Here is an 11,057-nt window from a genome sequence, read left to right as displayed (position 1 = left end):
CGATACGATATATATATATATATATATATATATATATATATATATATATATATATATATATAATAAGATATAATAATAATAATAATAATAATAATAATAATAATAATAAGATATAATAATAATAATAATAATAATAAGATATAATAATAATAATAATAATAATAATTAATAATAATAATAATAATAATAATAATAATAATAATAATAATAATAATAGATAATAGATAATAGATAATAGATAATAGATAATAGATAGATAATACAGTATATATATATATACATAAAACTACAGCTTCAACTCAGTGTTACAAAATTCTTCATTTTTTTTCTCTCCTCGAACAACAACTACATCATCTTTTTACTTACCTTTTTCTTATCGATAACGTCAATCTATACCTTCAGGTATTACCTTTTCATCCTTCTGTGTATGTGTATCTATAATTTGTTTATATTTATTTATTTATAATAATACTAAAACCCTAGCTTGTAAATTCATGTTTAAGTTTGAACTTAATGCTCGTATATAATCAATTATTATTGTATTAGTAATTAGTAATTAGTAATTAGTATTGTTGTTTGATTGAATTTATTATATGTGTCCGGCTGTATGCTGATTTAGGGTTTTCAATTTTCTAGTTTTTAGGGATCCAGGTTTTAGGGATAGGTATTTGAGCGGTTATTATGGAAAATGGTGCTAGTGAAGTAAAAGTGCAGTCAAAAGTAGACGAAATGGGTAAAGATGATGTCGTAAGAGGTGTGGTAAATGGAAATGGAATTAATGAACCTTTTAAGGATGCTTCTAATGGAGTCGAAGAGAGTGTATCGGAAACGGTTGTTGTTGCGAAGTTAGATGAGAGCGTAGATGTAGACCAAGAGGTTGTAGAGAAGTTTAAGGATGCATTTGAGGCTTCGAGTGAGATTCAAACGGTTAGGCAAGAGGTTGATATCAATCCCGTTGAGGAGGATACACTTGTAAAGGTAACTTTGTTTAAGTTATTTGATTGTTTACTTATTTTTTTGCGAAAAAGAAAGTATATTTATTTGATTAGTTGGTGATGTGTGCAGGTGATGGATTTGGTAAGTACTTCTGGTAATACAACCAGGGATCAAGACGTTGTTATAGAGAGTAATAAGATTGTGGATTCTGATGTACCCAAAGAAAACAGTAATAATTTGGCAGACACTTGTGAAGAAGTAAATGTAGCTGATTGTTCTACTTTAGCAGATGTTAATGAAGTGATAAATTCATCCATGAATGGTTCAAACCAAGAGCCTAGTGGTTTGGAAGTTAATGAGGTTATGAATGATGAAGAAACTATATTTGATACCGCTGCAAGGGATCAAGTTAGTGAATTGGAAACTGATGTGTCAGAGATTGGTGGAAAAGGTGAGGCGGTGAACGTGGTGGATGTGATTGATGAACCAACAACTTATGCAGGTGTAAGTAGAGATGAGCCAAATGGGTTGGAAGATAATGGGATTGTAGAAGACAAGAAGCCTGCTACTGCAGTTTCAGGAGATTCTAATAGTGGAGATTCAGATAACGTTGATGTTGTTGAAACAGTGGTTCATGAAGATGGTGTAAATGGAGATTTCGTGGGTCACAGAAGAAAGCCAGATGGTGAGATAGACACTGTAACAAATGGAAATGTGACAGAAAAAGGTAAATTGGTTACTGAAAATAATGATGGTGACAGTATCAATAAACAGGAAAAGTTTGAATCTTTAAGAAATAGTTTGCTTAATGAAGAAAGTGAACCAACAGCTGAACGAAGTTTGGAGTTTGAAAAAGGTGCACCGAAAGATAGTGAGATGAAACAAGATGTTCCTGTGAAGAAAGAAGCTGAGTTGAAGCCAGTTATAGGTGTCTCGTTATCTGCTAAAAAATCTTCAAATTCCACTCCTGTAGCTAACCCGAAACACGATCCAAAGCCTGATCAATCCCCAATTCCTAATTCCAAACCTACCGCTGCTCCCACTCCAGCTCCATCCCCAGCACCGGCTCGCCCTGCTGGTCTTCCACGGCTGGAACCGGCTCACCGTGTGGTGCAATCCCAGGCAAATGGGAATGCTCCTCCTTTGCAAAATCAAGTCATTGATGAACCAACTAATGGGGAAACCGATGAAAATGATGACACTCGTGAAAAGCTCCAGATGATACGGGTCAAGTTTTTACGTCTTGCCCGCAGGCTTGGCCAGACGCCTCATAACGTTGTTGTAGCTCAGGTTTTGTATCGGTTAGGATTGGCTGAACAATTGAGAGGAAGCAATGGAGGTCGGGTTGCAGCGTTTAGCTTTGAACGTGCTAGTGCCATGGCTGAGCATTTGGAGGCAGCTGGTCAAGAACCACTTGAGTTCTCATGCACCATCATGGTTCTCGGGAAAACAGGGGTCGGAAAAAGTGCAACCATTAATTCTATATTCGATGAAGTTAAATTTGAAACGCACGCGTTTCAACACGGAACGAAAAAAGTTCAGGACGTTGTGGGGACCGTACAGGGTATTAAAGTACGCGTAATCGATACGCCAGGTCTTCATCCTTCGTGGGCTGATCAAAAGAAAAACGAAAAAATTCTTCATTCGGTTAAACGGTTTATACAGAAAACACCTCCAGATATTGTTTTGTATCTTGATAGATTGGATATGCAAAGTAGGGATTCGGGTGACATGGCGCTTTTGCGAACTATAACCGATGTATTCGGTCAGTCTATATGGTTTAATGCTATTGTGGTCTTGACCCATGCCGCGTCGGCCCCACCTGAAGGTCCGAATGGTGTAGCCACTAGTTATGACATGTTTGTGACCCAACGGTCACATGTGGTTCAACAAGCTATTAGACAAGCTGCTGGTGATATGCGGCTCATGAACCCTGTTTCGTTAGTGGAGAACCACTCGGCTTGTAGGACAAACCGGGCGGGTCAACGGGTTTTACCGAATGGTCAAGTGTGGAAGCCTCATTTGTTACTTCTTTCGTTTGCTTCTAAGATTTTGGTCGAGGCGAATATGCTTTTGAAGTTGCAAGACTCGCCACCTGGCAAGCCGTTTGGGTCAAGATCTCGTGCGCCGCCGTTACCGTTCATTCTATCGAATCTGTTACAATCGAGACCTCAGTTAAAGTTACCGGATGAGCAATTTGGTGACGATGATGATGGCGATGATGTCATGAATGAGTCATCATCTTCTGATGAAGAATCGTATGAATACGACGAGTTACCACCGTTTAAACGGTTGAGTAATTCTCAAATATCAAAGCTTAGTAAATCACAAAAGAAATCGTATTATGACGAATTGGAATACAGGGAAAGGTTATTCATGAAGAAACAGTTGAAGGAAGAGAAAAAGCGAAGAAGGATGATGAAAAAAATGGCGGAAACAGTTAAGAATGTTTCAACTGAATTAACTGATAATGCAGAAGAAGATGGTAATGGAGCGGGAACCGTTCCGGTTGCGGTTCAGGATATGAATTTACCCGTTTCGTTTGATGCGGATAATCCGACCCATCGGTACCGGGCACTCGATTCTGCGAACCAATGGCTCGTTAGACCCGTGCTGGACCCGCACGGTTGGGATCACGACGTTGGTTATGAAGGAATAAATGTGGAACACTTACTTGCACTCAAAGAAAAGATACCCGCTTCGTTTTCGGGTCAGGTTACTAAAGATAAAAAAGATGCTAATCTTCAAATGGAGGTATCAAGTGCAATGAAACATGGAAAGTCAAAGTCAAAGTCAACAACTTTAGCGTTCGATATGCAGACGGTTGGAAAAGAAATGTCTTACACTCTACGTAGTGATACCCGATTCATCAACTACAGAAAAAATAAAGCGTCGGTTGGTTTTTCGGGTACTCACTTTGGTGATTCGTTAACGGGCGGCGTTAAGTTTGAAGACAAGTTAACGATTGGTAAACGGGGACAGTTAGTAGTGGCTGGTGGAGCGGTTTTGGGTCGTGGTGATGTTGCTTACGGGGGTAGTTTTGAGGCTACTATAAGGGATAAAGATTATCCTTTGGGCCGGTTTTTGTCAACTATTGGTTTATCGGTTATGGATTGGCATGGGGATCTTGCAATTGGATGGAACGCGCAGTCGCAGATTCCGATTGGTCGGTTTACTAATTTGATTGGGCGTGTTAATTTGAATAATAAGGGTTCGGGACAAGTTAGCGTTCGTTTGAATAGTTCAGAACAGTTACAAATTGCATTAGTTGCTTTGGTTCCACTCGTGAGTAAGCTACTGGGGTACTATCAGGATCGGGATTCAGCATATTGAAGACATTTTTTCGTCTGGAGATTTGTGAAGAAATTTCTGTGGTTCAAGCGGCAAGGGTCAATCGATTGATGACTATCATGTGAGTACAACTATCACTACTTGTTTTATTTTCATAAATTGTGTGTAAATGTCAGTTATTCTAGGTCTACTGTTAAATTTTGTTGGTTTTTAGCAGCCTAAATTTGATTAACGATTTTTATGAATGTCAAATTATGAGCTCAGTCTTCTTAATATGGGTTCCGTCTTTTTTGTCACAATTGACTGAGATCAAGTATTCGATCTTCATTTCAATAGACACCTAGTTGTTAATTCATGACTCGACTCGTTATTGGAAATCGTAAATTCAAACTTGTGACTTGACTTGTAGGGTTCATAACACATGCATATTTAAAAATTAAACACCAATATGTATTTTATAGATTTTAAATTTTCAACTTCATTCAAAAGGGATAATCAGTGTAAGATTTTTTTTATTTTCAAGAGATCTATAAAGCAATATAAGGGTCGATGGTGAAGTCATCGACCGAAAATAACATAACTGCATAATTCAAAACAAACTTTAGGTATATGCCAAATATCGATACCTGGCAATCGGGTTGGGTTGGGTCAAACCCAAACTGGTTCGGGTCCAAACGGGTCAAACCCAAATGGGTGAGGTTTTTTAACGGACCCAAACGGGTCAAAGCCAAACGGGTCGGGTCGGGTCATTACCTAGCAATTGTGAGTGTCTTTTACGTAGATTTATGATCTAAAACACTCGTATGATCATGTTCAGTACAAGGCTGCTGATATTTATCTTTCGTATTAATACGACAGGTTCTTGCAGATTGGCCTGATCTCTGAAATAATGCCGAAAAGAAGGCGAAAATGTTTCGGACAATATTAGTTAAATGCACAAACACGGTAGCACCAGAGCTAGATTTTTATGCAAATCACCAGGCTGATGTTTTTATTCCCATCTTCGTTTTCATCTACGTTTTCTTCTTGATATAGAGATATTCTGGTTAGAATTGGGATCATGTTTAGTTATTGTACTATACATATAATGAGTATGTGACCCATGAGGGTATTAATTTGCTTCAGTGGACATGATTTTTTATTTTTTTATTTTCCTTTTGTAGTCTGAAATCTTTTCTGCTTAGTTTATGGTGAATTTGGGTCCCTATTTGGGCAGTGGTTGTGGCTGTTCCTTGTTATATATTGCAGTACATTGCCAAAAAGGTACCTTTTTTTGGTTGTTGCTATTTACTTTCAATATTCTGTAGCGAAAAGAGGGTCTCATATTGTAGTTTATAATGTGTAATCCCCATTTAGGCTGTTCCAAGTTTTATATGCTATGTTAATGTTAATAGGTTGTACAACACTGGTGGATTTGATTTTTACACCTATAAGCTGGGCGGATGCTTAGCTGGTGAACCAATGTTACTAGTACAATTTTTCGTAGTCTTTATCTAATCTATGGGTTCTGTAAAAGTTTTGACCTAGATAATGACACGTCGGACAACTGCTTCCGATGTTTGTAATCAATTCATGAAACGAAATTGACCCGATTATTTAGTCGTTGTGATTGCCATTAGTGGTGTTTATTAATTATCATATTTGTCATTCGTGGATTTTGAATAAAACGCTCCTCATAGTTTGTGTTGTATTTTCAAAACTAAGACATTAAAACTATCATTGATGTTGCTTTTTATTTAACTACTGCTCTTTTGTTCAAAATGATGTTTACTAATATGCTTTCTAATTGCATTAGGTTTTTTAGTTCCACTTGTATATACAGTTAGTATTTCACAACTTTTTCTCTTGTATGTGAATATGTAAGACTTTGTCAAGTTCTTGTGTTGATCTAGTAGTCGATGCATTATCTCTAATCCCTCTATTAACTGTTTGATTACATAAACCTAAATGTGATCACTTGTTTTTTTCCTCTTTTTAATGGCGAATATATAAAAATACAGAAACCTCTAGCAATAGCAAGGAGCTAGAGGGAAATCACAAAAACCTTAAATGTCAAAATTGTTCTAGCTAACATCGAACCTACTCTATTTGAGCCAATAAAATGAAAATAAACTAATAGAATCGAATAAAGTACATTTCATCATCTCACTCGGACTGAAAGTAACATTGTTTCAAAGCTTCCAAGCAATTCACAAAAAAAATCGGCAGTAATGGCATTCATAATCATAACCCAATCCAGCATCACCTCAACATAATCATTACTCGGATTTTTCAGTACATCCGAGTAAAAAAACCATCTTATGCGAGTAGTATGAACAGTGAAAACCTTATATTTTTATCCAATGTTATTGATGTACAAAACTGTAATTTATTTTTGAAAGTCTTTACAGTACTGTAGTAATGCTCAATTGAATACGGAGTATATCAATATAAGAGGTACTGTTAACTTTTAGACATAACATTAAATATAACACAATAGAATGAATGAAAATAACTCGAACAAATATATGAAACATAACAAACATGGCTTAATAATGAACAACCATGACATTATATTCGACGATTGCATCACCGGACGTAAGATTAAAATCATAAGTTTTAGCGGTCGCAATACCTCGTGCCATCCTAAAAACCCCGGATCCACCAACAATAGGCATCTCACGATACGGATGAAACACAGCATTACGACCCAAAAGGCTTATCGTACTACCATTATAATCGGCTCCATTAAAAACCAAGTTCATGGTCATGAGCAAACCAGTCTCATTTAAGCATGCTGAACCATATATGCCTTGTGCTTGACCCACAACAGTTGAGTTGGGTTCAGGTCCACTTGTCAGTTTGTCGTCAGCCATGGCTATGAAGCCAAAAAAGGTTGGAGATGTTGAGGTGATGCTGGATTGGGCTACTCTCATAGCGGTTGGGCTTTTGCCGCTTACTATATCGTGTAAATAGAAGCGAAGGTGGGTGGTTTTTTGGGTCATGTTTGGTAGATTTTTGAACCATTCTTCTACGGCTAACGGGTCTTGATCGATGCTGTGAGCTAATGGTATGGCTAAGAGTATCATTGAACTTAGTATCAATGCTAAGCATAGCTTCATCATCTTTTGTGTGTATGTGTGTGTGTTTGTGTGTGTGTTAAGTTTATGGGTGAATATAAGAGTATGTATATATGCAGAGTGGGTATGACCTTTCTGTTAGTTTAGCTAAAACACTGCAAACTTTCTTATTTTAATTAGTATGTTTAGGTTTATGTTTACATTTATTAGGATATTGAAAAAGCTGCATTCTATATATGGTAGGTTGGAAAAAAAAAAAAAGTTAATTTTTATTTTTATACTAAAAATTATGAGTAGTGGGTTTGGTGTTGTCAATGTTAGTTTAACCAAAACACTGGTTTCTGTAAATTATTATTATTATAGAAAGTTTGTGATTTTTGCAACGTCAACATGTCTTTCTTTTGTAAATAATTATATGTAATTGAAGAAGACATAAATATTTAGTTGAAGTGTTACTTTGATAAAGTGTTAATTGGGTGTTAATATTGAAATGGTATTGTTTTTTGAGTTGCTTTGAGGAGGTGACAAAATGGGCAAGCTGTCAAGTTAGGGTAACATTAGTATCCAATTGTTTCCGACCCAAAACACGTAATGCTCTCTTAAATTGTCGAAAAACCGTCACCGAATAGCCAGATTAGACTACGTACATGTGAGTAGCCTAAACAGAAAAACTTGAATGCTTACCCTTTTACATAAGCTTATTTAAAGAGAAAAAGAGCGCGAATACTTAAGAAAAGATACCAAAATGAATGTGCCTAACTTGTTGCTACAATAAGAAAAAGGTAATTCAAGTCGAGCACAAAAAAAAAAAGAAAAAAAAAAAAAAACTGAAGTGCACATCAAAACAAGCTTTTAAGTTGTTAAAGCTACTATCAGTTACGCATCTAAACCTATGTTTACTGATCACAATCGATCTTCGTTGGAGGAGGTTTTCTGACCCTAGTCGCTTGTTCGAACGCATAAGCAATTTCAATCAAAGTTGGCTCTGAACCTTTTAAACCACCAAAACATATACCATAAGGATACCCATCTTCATCGTACCCGGCCGGAACACTAATTCCAGGATATCCCCCAACCGCAAGAACCGTCCTGCCATCAGAATACGGCGTAACAAGCGCATCCAATTTGTTCTCAATCATCAACTTTTCAAACCCATCTTTTGATGCTTTCGTCAAGTTTAATAACGCTTCCTTCTCTATTTCACCTATACCATTAGTCTTTTCAGCTGCCAAAAACAAGTCTTGTGGGTACTGTTCCAAAAGTTCCTACAGTATAATACAAGTGTGCTGTTTTTCGTAAGGAACTAATGTTGTTGACTTTTGACCATTTTGTAAGAATATAGACTTTTTATTATGTATATAAATATAAATATAAATCTTACCAAATCTGCTAACTTGTTGTTAAAGGCTATTACATCTGCTAAAGATCTTACTGGTGAATCGATTAATTCATGTAGATAGTTATTTAAATCGATCTTGAACTCTGCAAACATTGCGGTAAACTCACTATTGAGCATTGATATTATATTATCGACGTTCTTGATTTCCATATTTTCTATTAGAGTAACACCATTTTGGCTGGTTGAACATAAAAATTCAGCATAAGAGTATTAGAAAAAATATTTAATCAGTTGAGAAAAAAAAGAGTATGCGAATATGCTTACCTTAATAATTTAAAATGTTTCTCAAACTTATTCAATGTTAGAGAATCGTTAGCGAATCCGAAATAGGGATAAGCGCTCTCATTATCCCTAACCTTTTCCCTTTGAGTCCGTTGGATTTTAGGTGTTTGAGATAACCGTCATTTGGAATATACTTTGACGCCTTTCGTGTTGCCTCTGCGTCGTTTTTATCGTAACCGACGATGGCGTTAAGAACATGCACAGCATCGGTAACTGTCCTGCATATTGGTCTGTACTCACCAACAATGAATAATTTAATAGCAATACAGCCGTAAAAAAGAAGAAAAAAAAATTAATAACATTACAATTTGTGAAAACAAAACTCGTGAAACTTACCCAATTGTGTCTTCCCTAAGGGAAACGGGAATAACGCCTGCTCGGCTTGTGAGACCCACTGTGGGCTTGATCCCGACAACCGAATTGGCACTAGAAGGACATAGGATTGATCCATCTGTTTCTGTACCAAGTGATACAGTAACCATGTTTGTCGCAACTGATATTGCTGATCCAGTACGTGAACCACATGGATCACCCGTTGCTAAATATGGATTCTGTATGAGTTCCAAAAATCGAAGAATACAATACAGATCATCAAATGACTACATATTGTATTAGCCCTTTTTTAATATACAAACCATGATATACATGGAACATGTTTAAAATAGTCATTAGTGGATAACTAGATACATAGACAAATAAGTTATCGCAGTCTAATTTGTAAAAATGCAATATTCACAGATTAATATACAGGCCAAACTCACTACTTCACTGCTTTTCAAACATATCCCGATTATTCGTCGAACCCTATGGGGTATGTTTGGAAAAACTAGCTGTTAGCCGGTAACTTTTAGCTGATAGTTGGTAGTTGTTAGGTTTTTAGATATATTTTGGTGTTTGTTACAGTAGCTGAATCTGTTAAATAAATAGTAAAATGACAAAAAGCTAAAATCTAAACGATATTTCTAATAGCTTTTAGCTTTTTCCCTCTGTCTAAAAGCTTTAAGCTTCTTTAACCAAACGGAGTTTTATATTAAATAGGAGTTTTTATCATAAAAGCTAAAAGTTCCTAAAAGCTCCGCCCCAAACATACCCTGTAACAGGATGTGAACAAGCCGAGACAACTCCCAAGCAAATTGGGAGCGTTTTTTAGTATGAATTTTTAATGTACTAGTTCAAATTCTAATTATCGTATAAACGGTTACACGAATAAGATTTTTTCTCTTCTAGCTATCCGGGAAAGGGAATCTTTTTACTCATATGCAAGCAACCTAAACAGGTTATCTTAAACGGGCTATCTGTGAACATTTCCGACCCTTTTCTCCGGCCACCCACGATTTGCTATTAGTCAACACTCGATTAATCGGTCACTATAAATCAAGGATTAAAGTCAAAGTAGGGATTAATCGGTCAAAATGTCAAAGTCAAACTTAGTCAACATTCAATTAATTCCCTAATTTCCTATTCTCTAATGCCATGGATCACTAACAAAAACAACATTTAATCAATAAGGGATCATATTAACTTACAATTGCCTGTTTAGCTCTAGCACACCAACCACTAGGAGCACTTGAACTTCTAAAATGAAGCCATTCACTCAAACTCGATTTCCCGAGTATAATCGCACCCGATTCTCTCAATTTCATAACCACACCAGCATCACGAGGCACCACCGAGTTCAAAAGTGCATAAGATCCTGCACTCGTATTAAGCTTATCTTTAGTAGCAATTGTATCCTTGAGCATAACAGGTATACCATGCAACCCATAACCCGAATTAGGCGCGTTATCATTTCGCTCTTGATCGGCTTTTTCAGCTTGTTTAATTGCATCTGGGTTTACTTCAATCACTGCTCTGTAGATGGGATTGAGTTTTTGTATCTCATTGATGTAAAACTCAACTAATTGTTTGGATGTAAGTTTGTTTTGGTTGAAAGCTGTTTGTATCTCATCTATTGTGGCTTCTTTTATGGTGAATGTAGAGCTATTAATGGTGTTGATGCTCAACAACAACGATATAATTAGAGGAAACATCTGTTTGATCATCTTCTTGACTAACGAAAATCAAATTAAGTGAAAGTCAAGATAGTGAGA

The 11,057-nt window shown here is 36.3% G+C and overlaps 2 protein-coding genes and 1 pseudogene across 4 annotated transcripts; 1 reads left to right on the top strand and 2 right to left on the bottom strand.

The window, feature by feature from the left end:
• The first annotated feature begins 308 nt into the window (after positions 1 to 308).
• Positions 309 to 5,730, top strand: LOC139847016 (translocase of chloroplast 120, chloroplastic-like). 3 transcript variants are annotated; one of them, XM_071836615.1, is made up of 5 exons: positions 309 to 402; positions 637 to 978; positions 1,066 to 4,348; positions 5,096 to 5,490; positions 5,622 to 5,730. In XM_071836615.1, exons 2-3 carry the CDS (start codon positions 682 to 684, stop codon positions 4,267 to 4,269), a joined length of 3,501 nt encoding a protein of 1,166 aa, XP_071692716.1. In that variant the 5' UTR covers positions 309 to 402; positions 637 to 681; the 3' UTR covers positions 4,270 to 4,348; positions 5,096 to 5,490; positions 5,622 to 5,730. The 3 variants fall into 3 exon arrangements, with proteins under 3 accessions (XP_071692716.1, XP_071692714.1, XP_071692715.1); XM_071836613.1 differs by having other exon boundaries at positions 5,086 to 5,490; XM_071836614.1 differs by lacking the exon at positions 5,622 to 5,730 and having other exon boundaries at positions 5,086 to 5,493.
• Positions 5,731 to 6,755: 1,025 nt separating this feature from the next.
• LOC139850407 (dirigent protein 22-like) lies at positions 6,756 to 7,338 on the bottom strand. The gene has a single exon (XM_071839984.1). It carries the CDS (start codon positions 7,329 to 7,331, stop codon positions 6,756 to 6,758), a length of 576 nt encoding a protein of 191 aa, XP_071696085.1. The 5' UTR covers positions 7,332 to 7,338.
• Positions 7,339 to 8,045: 707 nt separating this feature from the next.
• On the bottom strand, positions 8,046 to 11,057 carry LOC139847867 (probable amidase At4g34880; annotated as a pseudogene).

The sequence above is a fragment of the Rutidosis leptorrhynchoides genome, chromosome 5 (assembly GCF_046630445.1).
Source record: "Rutidosis leptorrhynchoides isolate AG116_Rl617_1_P2 chromosome 5, CSIRO_AGI_Rlap_v1, whole genome shotgun sequence".
Taxonomy (NCBI): Eukaryota; Viridiplantae; Streptophyta; class Magnoliopsida; order Asterales; family Asteraceae; genus Rutidosis; species Rutidosis leptorrhynchoides.
This window is presented reverse-complemented; position numbering and strand designations above follow the sequence as displayed.